We start from the raw sequence: 18020 nt of genomic DNA on the forward strand, positions 1-18020 counted from the left end.
GCCAGCCGCGGCCAATGACACCGCTTTGAATCCCCCGCGATCGGTTTCCTCCAATCGCGGGCGATTCAAAACGGGCCAATCGCTGCAGCTCACTCAGCCAATCCGAGCGCTGTGCGTTCTGGCCAACCAGGACAAGGGGTTACAAGAATGCTAATGTAGCAATACAGAACACCCCTCCCCTCTTGGTATGGTCCTATGTAACATAGTCCCGTAAGTAGGCGGGGCTCCGTATCTGTCTACTGGACCTGCGCAGGTTAGTTGGTGCCTGGTCTTCGAGCTGTTCGGTCAGGTTCTGTATTGCTCCCTGCCTCATTGATGGAACCGCCTGGAAGGGTGAGCCGGGCCTTTTGCCGTAGCTCCCTCCCAGTCTACTTGGGCTGGTCGAGCTGCTGGCTCCGCTGTTCTTGCTCGGTCTTTCCGGGCTGGATGAGCTGGCTTGGCTGCTCCTTCCAGGTGAGGCTTCGGGCTGGTCGCTTCCCAGTGCTTTGGCTGGTGAGTATTCTTGGTTTCTTTCCTGTTGGGGTTGCCTGTTTTGATTTTCGGGGTTTGCCATCCCTTCTTGGCTGGTGTTTGGTTGCTCCCCCTCGCCTCCTGGATTTTTGTTTGCTTGTGTCTGCGTGTCGGTTGTGTTTCTCATGGAGATTCTCAATCTTAGTTGATTGATGTGTCGCTGCCATGCTCATCGATCGCTTGTTTGTAGCCGGTACGAGCGGGGACCTGTTACCTGGGTTATCATTGCTGGTGCCCAGAGTGGGTCCCCTCTGAGGTTTTTAGCATATACTGCGTCTCCTGGTGTGCATGTTCGATGCTTGCTCGATGAGTTGGGGGGTCTTTCGGGGTTTGTATGTGGGGTGCAGCCTGTCTAGTGGGGATCTTAATTTCCTCCCCATTAATAGTTCTGCTGGGCTTTTGTTAGTTGATGTGTTGGGAGTTATATGTTGGATGAATAGCATTTTATTTATTTTTTCTTGCATCTCTCCAGTTTCAATTTTTTGGATTGTTTTTTTGGTGAATTGAACCATTCGTTCCGCCCTCCCGTTCGCCGCAAGATGTGAAGCCGCTGTCAGAGTGTGCCATATTCCTCGCTCCGCTAGGAATTTTTTGAATCCCAATGCGGTGAACTGTGGCCCATTATCCGATACGATTACATCTGGGAGACCGTGGGTTGAGAATAGTTTGTTGAGTTCTCTGATGACGGCCTCTGTGGTGGTAGTTCTCATGTCGCTTACCTCCAACCAGTTGGAGTAGGCGTCTACCATTATAAGGAACGTGTGCACCTTTGTGGGCCCCGTGAAATCTATGTGTATCCTGGACCATGACCCTCTAGGGGTTTTCCATTCCAGGATTGGGGTGGCGGGAAGGCTCGGCCTGGATTCTTGGCATTGTCTACAGATTGCCACCCAGGCTTCGATTTGCTTGTCCATCCCTGGCCACCAAGCATAACTTCTGGCCAGGGCTTTTGTCCTAACGATGCCCGGGTGCCCCTCATGTAGTAATTCCAATACACTTTTTTGTAGCTTTTCCGGGATAACAACCCTGTCCCCCCATAGCAAACAACCTTTTTGAGTAAAAAGTTCTTTTTGTCGGTTTCGGAAAGTCCTAAATTGTTCGTCGTCGTCTTTTTCCGGCCACCCTTTCTCTGCCCAATTTAAAACCCACGCCAGACGTTTGTCTTTATTGGTTTCGCGGGCAATGTCTGATGCGGTTAGGGGGAGGTTGGGTAAGGTCTCTATGCTCAGGGTGGACGTTGTGGGTGCTGGGTCGGCGTCCAGGTCAGGTAGCGGAGTGCGGCTCAAAGTGTCTGCGTGTGTGATTGTCTTGCTGGGTCGATGGATCAGCAGGTAGCTGTAAGCAGCAAGGAACTCGGACCACCTTGTCATTCTCGGAGATAGTCTGTTCGGGGTGGCCTTGTCCCCTGCCAAGATGCCCAACAGTGGTTTGTGGTTGGTGATGATGGTGAATGTTCTGCCGTAGAGGTACTCGTGGAACCTCTTCACAACGGCGATGATTGCAAGGGCTTCCTTGTCTAGCTGACTATAGTTCCTTTCCAGCTTTGCTAGGGTTCTTGAATAAAATGCGATGGGTGCTTCATTTCCGTTTGGGAGTGTGTGGCTGTGAACTGCCCCGACATCGAAGGGTGACGCATCGCACGTTACCGTGAGCGGAAGGGTCTCGTTGTATTGGATGAGGACGGCGTCTGATGTGAGAAGGTCCTTGGTCCAGTTGAATGCAATTTCTTCTCGCCTTCCCTAGTTCCAGGTGGCTGTTTTGTCCAACAGCCTATGCAGCGGCTCCGCCACGGTCGCCTTTTGGGGCAGGAAAACATTATAGAAATTAATCAGTCCCAGAAATGCCTGTAGCTCTGTTTTATTTCTTGGTCTGGGGGCTTCCTTAATGGCCCTGATTTTTTTTTTCCATTGGGTGGATCCCGTGTTCGTCTAGGAATTCGACCCTCTCGGTATACAGCTGACATTTTTCTTTTTTGACCTTTAGTCCCAGTCTCTGAACCTCTGTAGCACCTCCCTCAGGCGGCCTTCCAGTTGTTTTTGGTTGGCCGCTGACACCAGTATGTCGTCTAAATAGGGCACTACCCCTTGATTCCCTGTAGGAGCCTCTCCATGAGGCTCTGGAAGACCCCTGGTGCTACGCTGACTCCGAACTGGAGTCTCTTGCAGCGGAAAGCCCCCCCGGTGGGTTACTACAGTTTGCACTTCTGCAGTTTCTGCGTCGACCGGCAGTTGTTGGTAGGCTTGTGCCAGGTCGAGCTTCGCGAAAACCTTGCCCCCCCCCAGTGAGTGCAGAAGGTGCTGTACTACTGGGATGGGGTAGGCGCTTTGCTGTAAAGCGTGGTTGAGGGTGGCCTTATAGTCTCCGCAAATTCTCACTGACCCATCGGGCTTGACTGGGGTGACTATCGGGGTTTCCCACCTCGCATGGTCGGTTGCCTCTAGCACTCCTTGTTTGATGAGCTTGTCTATCTGCTCATCGATCTTAGGCTTGAGTGCAAAGGGCACTCGCCGCGGTTTAAGGCGGATCGGGGGGATGCTGGGGTCTAAGTTGAAAGAAATAGGGGGCCCTCGGTACTTGCCTAGGCTGCCATCGAAAACCTCCTGGAAGTCCTGCGCGAGTTGTTCCTCCCAGTCTGCCTCGGCGATGTGGTCGATGCCTGTCACTTCGATTCCGAGCGGCATGAACCATTGCAATCCCAGGAGGCTAGGGCAGTCTTTGTCGATGATCGTCAGGGGAAGTTTTTTGGTGCGCCCTTTAAATGTAATCTTGAACTGTCCTGTTCCGACTACGGGGATGCGGTTCCCCTGGTAGTCCTTTAGGATTAGCTTCTGACTTTCCAGCTCGCGCTTGTTGATTGTAGGCACCAGGCACTTGATTTCCCGCCATGCAACCATGGAGAGGTAGGATCCGGAGTCCATCTCCATTTTGCATGGCTGGCCTTCAATGCCTACCTCCACGTGTACTTTACGGGCATCCCAGCTTGATGAATGGCCAATGATGACCGTCTGATGGGTCTCTTCCCTTTGTCTGGGTTCGCCATTTCCTCAACTCCGTCTGTCTCGGCTCCACCGACTCTCGGCTTGTCAGTCTCTCGCCTTGGGGGGGGGTGCCATCTCGTCTCCTGCCGCTACTGTTTCATTGCCGGGGGCTGTAGGTTCGCTTGAGCTGGCAGACTCTGGCAATGTGGCCCTCTTGTCGCATTGTCGGCAAATCGCATCGAAAAACCGGCATTCTGACTGAGGATGGTCACCCCCGCACCTGGCGCATTGCAGCCCCGACTTACAACCTTGCCGCTCGCGCCAGTCTCGTTCTGTCTGGAGTTGGTGGATGTCCTCCTCTTCGTCTGTGGTGTCGGAAAGGGAGTTGAGGTCGCCATGATGGGTGGTGGCGAACGCTCGGCGGCTCGTCTCAGAATCTGCTTCGGGCATGTTTCGGTGGTTGCGGGCTGGTCTGCCCGTCGCATTCGTGCTGCTGACTTCTGGGTTGCCTCGGCTGCAGTCGCCTCGGCAATGGGGTCCATGAGGGAGATGTCGCCCTTCACCATCAATCGGCTCTGCAGGACAGGGTCCTTGAATCCCAGGACGACGTGGTCTCTCAGGGCCTCATCCATGTCTGTGAAGCCACACATGCCCCCCAGGTCTCGTAGATCAGCCACAAAATCGCTGATGCTCTCACCCTCCTTCTGGTCTCTTCGGTAGAAATCGTGCCGCCTGATGAGGGTGGGCACGGCGGGGGCATAATGGCTTCTCAATAAAGGTTCGAGATCGGCCCAGTTCATTGCCTTTACATCTTTGGGTTTTGCAAGGGCTTTCGCCATCTTGAACACTGCGGGCCCGCAGTGTGTCAGGAACACGGCTCTTTTTTTCTGTCCATTTGCCTCCTTGAGGTTGCTACTTTCCAGAAACATCAGGAATCGATCAATATATGATTTCCAGTCCTCAGGCCTGGTTAAAGGGTGCGGGTGGCATGATGTTGCTGGCCATCTCGTTGGCTGCTTTCATCTGGGTGCCACGTGCTTAGGGTGTCAGTTCCGTGATCCCACCTTCGTCGCCAGTGTCATATTCGCCGATCGCCAGAAGGAGACACGAGACTCAATGACTCTTTTAAAAAGCTTTTTATTTAGTTCTGAGATCAGCTTGGCTCTCCCTCGGATCAGTGGCGGCTTATATTGAACTTGCCTAGCCAGCCGCGGCCAATGACACCACTTTGAATCCCCCGTGATCGGTTTCCTCCAATCGCGGGCGATTCACAATGGGCCAATTGCTGCGGCTCATTCAGCCAATCCAAGCGCTGTGCGTCCTGGCCAATCAGGACGAGGGGTTACAAGAATGCTAATGTAGCAATACAGAAGGGGCCTTGTAGGTCATCTAGTCCAACCCCCTGCCCAAGCAGGAGACCCACCACCACCATTTCTGACAGCTGGCAGTCCAGTCTCTTCTTGAAAGCCTCCAAGTGATGAAGCTCCCATAACTTCCGCAGGCAACTTCTGTTCCATTGATTGATTGTTCTCACTGTCAGAAAGTTTCTCCTTATTTCCAGGTTGAATCTCTCCTTGTTCAGTTTCCATCCATTGTTCCTTCTCTGGCCTTCGGGTGCTTTGGAGAATAGCTTGACTCCTCTCTCCTTTGTGGTAGCCCCTCAAATACTGGAATACTGCCATCGTGTCCCTCCCAGTCCTTCTTTTCACTAGACTAGAAACACTCAATTCCTGAAATCTAAATAAATTTGAGCTTCCAGCCGCCTAATCATCTTTCTTGCTCTTCTCTGCTCTCTTTCCAGAGTTTCAACATTTTTTTAAAAAAAAAAGAAAGACAAAAGAGCTTCTGTCCTAATGGAGGGCTCTAAAGCCACCAGGGGCTCAACTGGATTCAAGAGACTTCCTGGTAACCTGATAGGATACCTGGGAAAACTTATTATTCACGTTCAAATTCTGCTAAGATGTGCATGACTGAAGATTATCAATGGGCTACTTAAAAAACAGCAGCAGCAGCCTCTTATGCGGTTGTGAAAAAGCTGGTGCACTTGGGAGGAATATTTAATATTTCCTCCATGCAGGAGGAAAGTCATAGAAGTTCCCAGAATCCTAGGGCAGGAAGAGATCTTTGAGGTCTTCTAGTCCAGCCTCTGTGGGGTTGTCTTAGGCAGGAGTCCAAGGAAAGAGACCTGATACTCTCCCAGTCCAATGGTTGTGCAGTCTTTTTTTTGAAAATCTCCAGTGATGGAGCATTCTAACCACTGTGCCCCCATGGCTCTTCATAACTACCTAACTTTCCATCTGTTGCTTTTTGTCCTGCCCTCAGGAGCATTGGAGAGTAGTTTGTCCCCCTCTGTCTCTGTGACAGCCCTCCAAATGTTGGAATATGCTATCATGTCACTTCTATTCTTCATTAATCTAGACATATCCAGTTCCTGCAACTGTTCTTCATATGTTTTAGCCTCCAGGCCCCTAATCATCTTTGTAGCTCTTCTCTGCACCCTTTCTAGAACCTCAAACATATTTTTGCATCACGGAGACCAGAACAGTATTCCAAGTGTGGCCTTACTAGTGTGATGTAAAGCACTATTATGATGTAAAGCAATATTATCTTGACACCATCCTGACATGATCTTGAAGTCAGATATACATGTGCCAGGATAATGTTGCAACCTAGGTCGGTCACCGGAACCAGAGGTTTAGTCTTCCAAGTTTTTGGACTTGTGCTGGAGCCCATCCTCAGGGAACACAACCAGACAGCCCATAAATACTATGCAAAGAATAGCCCAAAGCAAACATTCTGGTGAGAGAGAGAGAGGTAAACTATGGTCACAAGCCACAGTCATGCCCATCTTCAAAAAAGGAGAAAGTTGAAAATTACAGACCAATCTTCTTATGCTGCATCACCTGCAAAGTCATGGAATCAATTATTAACCAATCCATTATCCTTCTCTTAGAGACAAACAACCTACTCTCTAACAAACAATTTGGTTTCAGGAAAAAACTATCCTGTAATCTGCAACTCTTACACTGCAAAAACATATGGACTACACAACTCGATCAGGGCAAAGCAATAGACACAATCTACATAGACTTCTGTAAAGCCTTTGATTCAGTGGTACACGACAAACTACTCCTAAAACTAAAATCTTACAGTATCTCTGGACACCTACATAACTGGATAGAAGCATTCCTGTCAAACAGACAACAAATGGTCAAAATTGGGAGCGTCCTATCAAATTCTGTACCTGTCAACAATGGTGTCCCCCAAGGCAGAGTTCTAGGACCAACTCTCTTCATACTCTACATAAATGACCTCTGTGATCATATTAAGAGCAACTGCGTCCTCTTCGCTGATGATGTAAAGCTATTCAACACCACAGACAATACTTCTACCTTGACTATGTATCAGAATGGTCAATCAAATGGCAACTTCAAATTTCAACAAATAAATGCTCTGTCTTACATATTGGCAAAACAGTCAGAAAATAAAATACAAGCTAAATAGTCAAGACCTTGTTGAGGATCCAAGCTCTGTCAAGGATCTTGGAGTACTCATCTCAAATGACCTAAGTGCTAGAGCCCACTGTAACTACATAGCCAAAAAGGCGTTAAGAGTTATTAACCTAATCTTATGTAGCTAATATCACACTACTAACTAGAGCATACAAAACATTTGCTAGACCAATACTCGAATGCAGCTCATCAGTCTGAAACCCACATTACGTATCTGATATTAACACAGTTGAGAAAGTCCAGAAATATTTCACAAGAAGAGTTCTCACTCCTCTATTCGTTGCAGAATACCTTATGCCACCAGACTCGAAATTCTAGACCTAGAAAACCTAGAACTACGCCGCCTTCGGTCCGATCTAAGTATAGTATATAAAATCATACATTGCAATGTCCTGCCTGCAAATGAATACTTCAGCTTTAATCATAACAATACAAGAGCAAACAATAGAAACAAACTCATGGTCAACCGCACCAAACTTGATTGCAGGAAATACGACTTCAGTAACAGAGTGGTCAATGTCTGGAATCCTCTGCCTGACTCTGTGGTTTCTTCCCCAAACCCCAAAAACTTTAACCTTAGACTGTCTCCTATTGACCTCACCCCTTTCCTAAGAGGTCTGTAGGGAGTGTGCATAAGCGCACCAACGTGCCTACCGTCCCTGTCCTATTGTTTCTTTTTATTTTTCTTATAAGTATCTATCTCATGTATTCAAAACTATGTTTATTCTTATATCTATTATCTTGTAAGTGATTGACAAATCAAAAAATAAAAGTTTCCTGAGGATGTCCCAAAGCAAGGGACTTTTTCAGGAGGCAACTGGACTTTTTTGGTTTTTTGTTTGAAGATGTTTGGCTTCTCATCCGAGAAGCTTCTTCACCTCTGGCTGGATGGTGGGGAATGGAAGGATTTATATTCCTTGAAGGCAAAGCTGGTCATTTGCAGAGTCGTTGAGGCCACTTGGAGGTTTATCTGTATCCTCAAGGTCACCTGAGTGGTGCTCCTGGTTCCTGTAGTCTGCATTTTTTTCCCTCTGGAAATCCATTCCTATTCCCACATCCTTCAAAGGGTGTCCATCCCAAATTGTATAGAGCTAAAAGTCTCTAGAGATTCTCTTCATCCAGGTGATGGCTGTCCCAAAGGTGTTTTTTTCAGGAGGCCACTGGACTTTCTTGTTTTTTCTTTTGAAGATGTTTCTCTTCTCATTCAAGAAGATTCTTCAGCTCTGACTGGATGGTGGGGAGTGAAAGGATTTATATTGCTTGCCGACAGCTGGTCATTCGCATCCTTTTTAGAGAGTTGTTGGGTCGATTCACAGGAATTGCCCCCCAAAATCAAGAATGAACTTGGCTTGGTGACAAAGTGTCACAAAACATGGAAAAGAGCAACTTTGCAATGCTGATCTGCAAATTTGCAAGACTGAATGCGCTGGCGTGCATCGGATACATCCCGGTAGAGAATTGGACGCATTTTGCATAGAATTCAATCAGTCACAGCTGGAAGGGATCTTGGAGGTCTTCCAGTCCAACCCGCTGCTGCAGCAGGAGACCCTATACCAGTGGTGGCAAACCTTTTTTCAGCTCCTGTGCCAATAATTGCACACACGCTCATGTGCACATGCTTTTGTGCCAGTAGCCAGAAGGCAATGCGTGCTGGGGGCCCCACACCTCCTGCATCTGCACGCATGATTCCCCTTGCCGCGCACCATGCACCTGTGCATCCTTTTAAAGAGTCATGGAGGCCACTTGTAGGTTTATCTGTGTCCTCAGGTTTACCTGAGTGATGCAAATGGTTCCTGTAGTCCTGTAGAGGAAAAAAAATTGCAGACTACAGGAACCAGGAGTACCACTCAGGTGATCCTGAGGACACAGACAAACCTCCAAGTGGCCTCAACGACCCTCTAAAAGGATGCAAATGACCAGCTGTCTGCAAAGAATAAAAATCCTTCTGTTCTCCACCATCCAAGTCAGAGCTGAAGAAACTTCTTGGATGAGAAGAGAAACATTTTCAAAAAACCAGAAAGTCCAGTTGCCTCCTGAAAAAAGCACCTTTGGGACAACCATCACCTGGAGGATTGAGAATCTCCACAGACTTTTAGCTATACAATTTGGACATTCTTTGAACAGTGTGGAGTTTTAGAGTTACCAACAGAAAGGGAAAGGGGGGAAGAGAAGTGCGGCAGTTTGCAAACCGAAATTGCATTCCATAAATAGTTTTCAAAGATAGTAACTAGGTGACCAAAGTTTCTGCCGTGCAAAATTCTAACTGGAGAGCATGATTGATGATTCTTGGCTATGGATGTGTCCCATTGGAGAATGTGAATTACGATACACCCAGAGGTGTGGAGGGAAAACCAGGGTCAAGGGTGACAATGAATTATGTGTCTCAGAGTCGGCTACGCCCAAGCAGTGCAGGCATGTTAACTCCAAATAAATCCTTTTGAAGTTTTGGAAGTTTGGCTCGAGACTCATGATTTAAATGGAGGTAACAGCCGGAATCCTGACACTTACATCAGTCCATTTAGTGACTGTTCAAAGTTACAATGGCACTGAAAAAAGGGACTTATGACCGTTTTTCACAGTTACAACCTTTCCAGCACTCCTATTCGTACTTATGACGGTCGCAGTGTCCCCTTTTGCAACCATCTGACAAGCAAAGTCCATGGGGGGAGCCAGATTCATTTAACAAGTGGGTTACTCACTTAACGCCTGCAGTGATTCACTTAATGATGGTGGCAAGAGAGCTGTAAAATGGGGCAAAATTCACTGAACAAATGTCTCACTCAACAACAGAAACTTTGGGCTCAATTATGGTCGTATGTCAAGGACTACCTGTGCTTTTTTTGTTTTAGGACTCACCAGCCCAATGTAGAGGCGTACGATTCTCCTCATCCATGCAATCCTCATTTGCTCCATGCTGTGGGGAAAAAAGGTAGTTATTGTAATATTGTAATATACATCTAATGTCCGGTGTACTAATAGCTTTTAATAAAAAAAATTAACAGTGGTATAACACGAAATACAAGACTACATTTTCCCCTGCGATTAAAATCATCCAGCAAAGTTGGATGGGAACGTTGTGAAATTAGTCAACCCTGAAAAAAATAATGATTTATCTATTTTTCCAGGTGGGGATTTTCTCTAAACACAGAAAAACAGGGAAATGGAGTTGGAAGAGACCTTGGAAATATTGGAGGACTGCTATCATGTCACCTTCTTGTTTTCTGAACTAGGCATACCTCCAATCCCAATCTCCTACAATGTGTTCCAGATATTTTTCTTCTCTGCACACCTAGTTCTCTTGCAGCTAAATTGCATCCAGTATCTTAAACCCATAACACAAGATGATATGTAAAAGTTAAAGGAGTTGGAAGGGACCTTGGTGGCCTTCTAGTCCAACCCCATACCCAGGCAGGAAAAACTATACCATTCCAGATAAGTGGCTGTCCAATCCCTTCTTAAAAGGCTCAAGTGATGGAGCACCACAGTTTCTGGTGGCAAGCTGTTCCACTGGTTAATTATCAGAATATCAGAATAACCAGAAATTCACTATCAGAATATTCCTCCTTAATTCTAGGTTGCTTTTATCCTTGATTAGTTTCCATCTGTTGCTTCTGGTCCTGCCTTCTGGTGCTTTGGAAAATAGCTTGACCCCCTCTTCTTTGGAGCAGCCCCTCAAATACTGGAAGACTGCTCTCCTGTCCTCCCCACCCCAGTCCTTCTTTTCATTAGACTGGCCAGACACAAATCCTGCAACCGTCCTTGGAGCTAAATTGCATCAGGTATCTTAGACTCATACCCAAGATGATATGTGGAAGTTAACAGAGTTGGAAGCAGAGGTCGTATTCCTATCCTGCTCACAATCTTTGTGAGCTGTTGCCTTCTGGCAGAAGATACAGAACAATTAAAACTTGGACCAGACGTTTTCTGAAGAGTTTTTTATTCCAGAGTTATAATTGCACTTAACAACAAACTTAAGGACCACCATCAGTGAACCGTTGGACAGTATTACGTGGTTTGTTGCGTGGATGCTTGTGTGTTTTTAGGGGACAGGGAATTTTGGTGGGTGGGGAGGTGTTTGGGGATTGTCGTGTGTGTGTTGGGTCTGGTCTCCAGGTGTTATGTGAATTTCATTGTATGTGTATACTGTGTATATACATACAATGACAATAAAGAATTCAATTCAATTCAGCAGCTTCTGACCAGTTCTGGAGAACCAGTAGCAGAAATTTTGAGTAGTTCAGAGAACCAGAAAATCCCACCTCTGACTGGCCCCACCCCATCTATGCTCCGCCTCCCATTGAGTCCCAGCTGATTGTCTGGGTCTCCTTTGGTTGCCCTGCACAGGAGAACGGAGCTGGAAAGCAGGTTAGTGGGGTGGGGAGGGAAGGGGGATTTTGCAGTATCCTTCCCTTGCCATGCCCACCAAGCCACACCATGCCCACTAAGCCAAGTTACACCCATCAAGCCACGCCCACAGAACCGGTAGTAAAAAAAAATGAATCCCACCAATTGGGACCTCGGAGATCATCTAGTCCAGCCCCCTGCTCAAGCAGGACACCCTAAACCATTTTAGACAAGTTCTCTTCTTAAAAGCCTCCAGCAACGGAGCAGCACCCACAACTTCTGGTGACAAGCAGTTCCCCTGGCTAATTGTCCTCGCTGTGAGGACGTTGATCCTCAATTCCAGGCTGCCTTCTCTCCTGGGTGAGTTTCTTTCCGTTGCTTCTTGTCCTGCCTTCTGGGTGCTTTGGAAAACCAGCTCTCTTTACCCAAGTTAAGGCAAACCGGAACACCATGCAATCATAGAATAACAGAGTTGGAAGGGACCTTTGGAGGTCATCTAGTCCTACCCCCTTGCTTGAGCAGGAGAGTCTATGCCAAATATTAGCCTCTACTTAGGATCGAACTCACAGCCTCCTGATTGGGAGGTGAGAGCTCTACCTCTCTAGGCCACCAGAGCTGCTGAGCAAGTAATCTCTGAGCATAATCTTGCCAGGACACATGAAGAAGCGAATTAAAACAAAAAATTAAAATTAAAAAGATAGAAATGTGGGAGAAGGCTGCAGTTGACCTACGCTGAGACATGCTCCCTGCACCCACCCCCTGCTTGGCACAAGGGGCTTCCCGGGAGGAAACTGGTGGTTTTTACGAGGCCCGGATATCTCTGTCGGTTCAAGAATGCGGCCTCGCAGGCCAGCAGGGCGAGCCTGAACATTCCCAACACAACCTTGTGCAACTGCCTGGCTCCCGGCTGCTGGTGCCACGGCTGCTGGGTTGAAACTGCCACTGGGGACTCTTGCAAAACCAGGCTCTGTGGAAGCAGCGGGACTTGGGCCGGGCCCCACACCTCAGCCGCTGCCCAGGCAGATCTGCTCGTTTCTCGGTTTGTTTATGGCCGGGGAAAAAATGGGGAGAGGCTCGTCTTTGGGAATGGAAAAAATTGAAAAATGACAGAAGACTCAGTAATAAGATTTGCGAGGGACCTCGGAGGTCTTCTAGTCCAACTCGCTGTGTTTAAGGCAGGAGATCCGGGACAAATGATTGTGCAGTTTCTTCTTGAAAAAACTCCAGTGATGGAGACTCACAATTCCAGGGATGGAAACCCACAATAATCACGCTTGGCCAATAATGAATCTAATCCTATATCTTCAGAAATTGTGGGAGCTTCATCCCTGGAAGCTTTCAAGAAGAGACTGGACTGCCATCTGTCAGAAATGGTGTAGGGTCTCCTGTTTAGGCAGGGGGTTGGACTAGATGACCTACAAGATCCCTTCCATCTCTGTTAATCTGAAAAATATTCTATTCCATTCCATTCTGTGTCCTACTCCATTCTGAATCCTATTCCATTATCTATTCTATTCTATTCTATTCTGTTCTGTTCTATTCTATTCTATTCTATTCTATTCTGTTCTATTCCGTTCCATTCCACTCCACTCCACTCCACTCTACTCTATTATTCCATTCCATTCAGTTTCTATTAATTCTATTCTCTATTATTATAATTCTATTCTTATTCTATTCTATTCTATTCTAATTGTATTCTATCTCTACATTATTATTCTCTTCTCTTCTCTCTCTTCTCTTCTCTCTCTCTCTTCTCTCTCTTCTCTCTATTCTATTCCATTCCATTCCATTCCATTTATTATTCTATTCTATTCTATTCTATTTATTCTATTCTATTCTATTCTATTCTATTCTATTCTATTCTATTCTATTCCACTCCATTCCATTCCATTATTATTCTATTTTATTCTATTCTATTTTCTATTCTATTTCATTCCATTATTATTCTACTCTGCTCTGCTCTGCTCTATTATATTCCATTCCATTCCATTCTTGCTTGTCTATGTGGGTGTGGGTAGTTTTAAGAGATTCTTTGGTTGGGCTCTGGCCATTTCTTGATTGGGGTTTTGTTGACTTGATTGTTGGTCTGATGTGAATTTTGGGGTTAATCTCTGCTCATCTGGGTGGTGATTGATGATGGAGAGATTGCTTGGGTCTTTTTTGTTCTGTTTTTGGCTGGTGGATTGTCTCTTGAGAGACCACCCGGCTCCTTACTAGCACTGATGATGTTCCTTAGTTGAGTAATGAAAGGTCTGCAAGAAAACAACCAAGCTCAGAGAGCACCCAGGACCCCACAGTTATCATCTCCTCCTCCTCCTCCTCCCCCCCCTCCTCCTCCATCTCTCCACTCCCTTATAGCTAGTATACCTAATTGAGTAATTTAAAGTCTACAAGAAAACTACCAAGCTCAGAGACCACTGAGGACCCCACAGTAGTCTTCTTCTTCTTCTTCTTCTTCTTCTTCTTCTTCTTCTTCTTCTTCTTCTTCTTCTTCTTCTTCTTCTTCTTCTTCTTCTTCTTCTTCTTCTTCTTCTTCTTCTTCTTCTTCTTCTTCTTCTTCTCCTCCTCCTCCTCCTCCTCCCTCTCCCTCTCCCCCTCCTCCTCCTCCTCCTCCAAACCCCCTCCTCACAACCCCACTCCCTTCTAGCACTGATGATGTTACCTAGTTGGGTGAAACGTCTGCAAGAAAACAACCAAGCTCAGAGAGCATCAAGGACCCCTTTCTTCTCCCTTTCTCTCTCTCTCTCCCCTCCTCCTCCTCCTCCACAAACAAGCTCAGAGACCAACAAGGACCCCTCAGAGCCCCTCTCAATGGAAGGGAGATTTTTAGGAATAGGACAGAGCCACACAACAATTCTCAAAAGGCAGCAACAACCACACCCTCCCCCACAGGCTAAGCTTCTACAACCCACCGAGATGAAATGTCACTGCACATGCTCAGAGGTGCCCTTTGCTATAGGGCGCTGCGAACGGGCTTGATATGGGTTCCCTAAGGAGAAGGAGAAGTGTTTTACCTGGAGGAGGACTTTCACGCACTGGGGCTGGCAAGCGATGGTGGCCAGGTGCAGAGCTGTGCTGCCTGCAAAAACATGAACCGTAAGATAAGAGGATTGGAAGGGACCTCAGAGGTCTTCTAGTCCAACACCTGCTCAAGCAGGAGAGTCTATAGTACCACTTCAGATAAATGATTGTCCCATCTCTTCTTCGAAACCTTCAGTGTTGAAGCAGCCACAACAGATTAAGAGTTGGAAGGGACCTTGTAGGTCATCTAGTTCAACCCCACTGCCCAAGCAGGAGACCCCACACCATTTCTGACAAATGGCAGTCCAGTCTCATCTCGAAAGCCTCCAGTAATGAAGCTCCCACAACTTCTGAAGGCAACTTCTGTTCCATGAATGGATGGTTCTCCCTGTCAGAAAGTTTCTCCTTATTTCCAGGTTGAATCTCTCCTTGTTCAGTTTCTGTCCATTATTCCTTGTCTGGCCTTTGGGTGCTTTGGAAAATGGCTTGATCCCTTCCTCCTCTCTGGATCAGCCCATCAAATACTGGAAGGCTGCTATCCTGTCTCCCCTGGTCCTTCTGTTCCCTAGTCTAGCCAGGCCCAGTTCCTGCAACTGTCCATCGTAATGCCCTGGGAAAAAAATGGGGAGAGGGGTCTTTGGGCTGGTACCCACCATCCTCGTTCTTATCATTGACGTCGGCCCCATGGGTGAGCAGGATGGTGAGGCACTCTGTGAGTCCCTTGGAAGCTGCCAGATGGAACCTGCAATAAAGAGATTTTTTTAAAAAAACCTAGAATTTTCCACCAGGAAAACCTAGGAATCCCTATTTGAGAAGCCCCCCCCCGCCCCTTCCCTGGCAGAATGAATGGGACAACTCGCTGCGGGACAATTCGCCACAGACAACTTGCCCTGGCGCACCTCGCCATGGGACAACTCGAGAAAAAGAAAAGTGAAATAAATTTGGAGGGATGCATGGCCAATAAACTAAACCATAAAATAAAGTAAATAAACTCACTCTCTCTGGGCACAATAAGATATATATCTGCTGAACAATACTCCGGATTGGTGACAGGAAGGGCATCCGGCCAATAAAGACTCAGCTCCATTCAGTTGCCCAGACTCCCAGGAAGTGGCAGCAGCCATACTGTCCCTCTCGAAGGCCGAGGGGGAAAACTTACGTACGCAGATTGTCCCAGGGCGTTGAGCTTGGTGGGGTGGGCTGTCTTCCTCGAGGCAAAAAGAGACGTTCGGGTCACATCCCCTTTCTCAACGGCGTCAAACAGCTTCTGGTCGTGCTTGTTCCAGCTTTCAATCTGGGAGGCGAGAGAATACAGAATAGCAGAGTTGGAGGGAGCTTGGAGGTCTTCTAGTCCAACCCACAGGTGGTAATCAGCTGGTTCGGACCACTACTGGGGAACTGGTAGCAGAAATCTTGAGTAGTTCGGAGAACCGGCAAATCCCACCTCTGTCTGGCCCCACCCCATCTATTCTCCACCTCCCGAGTCCCAGCTGATTGGCTGGGTCTCCTTTGGTTGCCCTGCACAGGAGAACGGAGCTGGAAAGCAGGTTAGTGGGGTGGGAAGGGAAGGGGGATTTTGCAGTATATCCTTCCTCTGCCACACCCACAGAACACCACGCCCACTAAGCCACACCATAGCTGATTGGCTGGGTCTCCTTTGGTTGCCCTGCACAGGAGAACGGAGCTGGAAAGCAGGTTAGTGGGGTGGGAAGGGAAGGGGGATTTTGCAGTATATCCTTCCTCTGCCACACCCACAGAACACCACGCCCACTAAGCCACACCATAGCTGATTGGCTGGGTCTCCTTTGGTTGCCCTGCACAGGAGAACGGAGCTGGAAAGCAGGTTAGTGGGGTGGGAAGGGAAGGGGATTTTGCAGTATATCCTTCCTCTGCCACACCCACAGAACACCACGCCCACTAAGCCACACCATAGCTGATTGGCTGGGTCTCCTTTGGTTGCCCTGCACAGGAGAACGGAGCTGGAAAGCAGGTTAGTGGGGTGGGAAGGGAAGGGGATTTTGCAGTATATCCTTCCTCTGCCACACCCACAGAACACCACGCCCACTAAGCCACACCATAGCTGATTGGCTGGGTCTCCTTTGGTTGCCCTGCACAGGAGAACGGAGCTGGAAAGCAGGTTAGTGGGGTGGGAAGGGAAGAGGGATTTTGCAGTATATCCTTCCTCTGCCACACCCACAGAACACCACGCCCACTAAGCCACACCATAGCTGATCGGCTGGGTCTCCTTTGGTTGCCCTGCACAGGAGAACGGAGCTGGAAAGCAGGTTAGTGGGGTGGGAAGGGAAGAGGGATTTTGCAGTATATCCTTCCTCTGCCACACCCACAGAACACCACGCCCACTAAGCCACACCATAGCTGATTGGCTGGGTCTCCTTTGGTTGCCCTGCACAGGAGAACGGAGCTGGAAAGCAGGTTAGTGGGGTGGGAAGGGAAGGGGGATTTTGCAGTATATCCTTCCTCTGCCACACCCACAGAACACCATGCCCACTAAGCCACACCATAGCTGATCGGCTGGGTCTCCTTTTGTTGTCCTGCACAGGAGAACAGAGCTGGAAAGTAGGTTAGTGGGGTGGGGAGAGAAGGGGGATTTTGCAGTATATCCTTCCCCTGCCAGGCCCAAGCCACCCGCCACCAAGCCATGCCCACCAAACCACGTCCACAGAGCCGATAGTAAAAAAAATTTGAATCCCACCACTGAGAATAACAGAGTTGGAAGGGAGCTTGGAGGTCTTCTAGTCCAACCCTCTGCTCAGGAGAATATTGTTACCATGTCACCCCCAGTCCTTCCTTTCACTATCCAATTCCTGCAACCGTTCTTCATATATTTTATCTTCCAGCCAGGGGTGGGATTCTACCGGTTCGCACCTATTCACTAGAACCGGCTGTTAACATTCTAAGCAGTTCAGAGAACCAGTTGTTAGAAGAAATTACTGGGCTAATCCTGTCAGGAAGGCAGGAAGGAAACATTCTGGTGTTGCTTACAGAAACCGCCTCTCCGTTAATCCATATTACATTCTTGGCAGGACTAGACTTCCGGTCTCTGGAACTTCTCTGGAGTTTTTTCCCCCTCCTTTGCTGGTACTTTGCTTGTGTGAAGTGACCATTCAAAGTTACAATGGCACAGAAAAAAGTGACTTATGACCGTTTTTCACATTTACGACTGTTGCAGCATCCCCACGGCAACGAGAGGCCAGGCGAGGAGATGCGTGCCTCAATGTGAGTGATGTTGAGTTGGCCACGCCCAGCCAATAACATGACCACCAAGCCATGCCTACTAACTAAGCCACACCCACAGAACCGGTTGTTAAAAAAATTGAATCCCACCCCTGCTTCCAGCCCCCTCTTGGTTGCTCTTCTCTGCACTCTTTCCAGAGTCTCAGCATCTTTTTTACATCATGGAGGCTAAAAACTGGGTGCCATATTCTAAGCGTGGCTTTATCAGGGCCTTATAAAGTGGTATGAATACTCCACGTGATCTTGATTCTATCCCTCTGTTGATGCAGCCTAGGATTTTCCTGTTTTTTTTGGCAGCTGCCGCCCACGGCTGACCATTCGGATGATTTACATGTGGATGCTTGACAATTGACTCATATTTATGATGGTTTCAGTGTCCCTGGGTCATGTTTCCTTTTGT

General features: G+C 47.8%; 1 protein-coding gene across 2 annotated transcripts in view; it reads right to left on the bottom strand.

Annotated features, from left to right (window-relative positions):
* Positions 1 to 18020, bottom strand: part of ANKRD35 (ankyrin repeat domain 35) — a 51747-nt gene that overhangs the window by 25512 nt on the left and 8215 nt on the right. Inside the window, exons 2-5 of one of the 2 annotated variants that reach the window (XM_026721797.2) lie at positions 15529 to 15659; positions 15019 to 15107; positions 14359 to 14423; positions 9857 to 9914 (exon numbers count right to left, since the gene is read on the bottom strand). In XM_026721797.2, coding sequence (XP_026577582.2) covers positions 9857 to 9914; positions 14359 to 14423; positions 15019 to 15107; positions 15529 to 15659 — 343 coding nt within the window. Of the gene's footprint in view, positions 1 to 9856; positions 9915 to 14358; positions 14424 to 15018; positions 15108 to 15524; positions 15660 to 18020 lie in introns of those variants that run through there. The other variant, XM_087914171.1, reaches the window with a different exon arrangement.

The sequence above is a fragment of the Pseudonaja textilis genome, chromosome 16 (assembly GCF_049901715.1).
Source record: "Pseudonaja textilis isolate UNSWEBS1 chromosome 16, rPseTex1.2, whole genome shotgun sequence".
Lineage (NCBI taxonomy): Eukaryota > Metazoa > Chordata > Lepidosauria > Squamata > Elapidae > Pseudonaja > Pseudonaja textilis.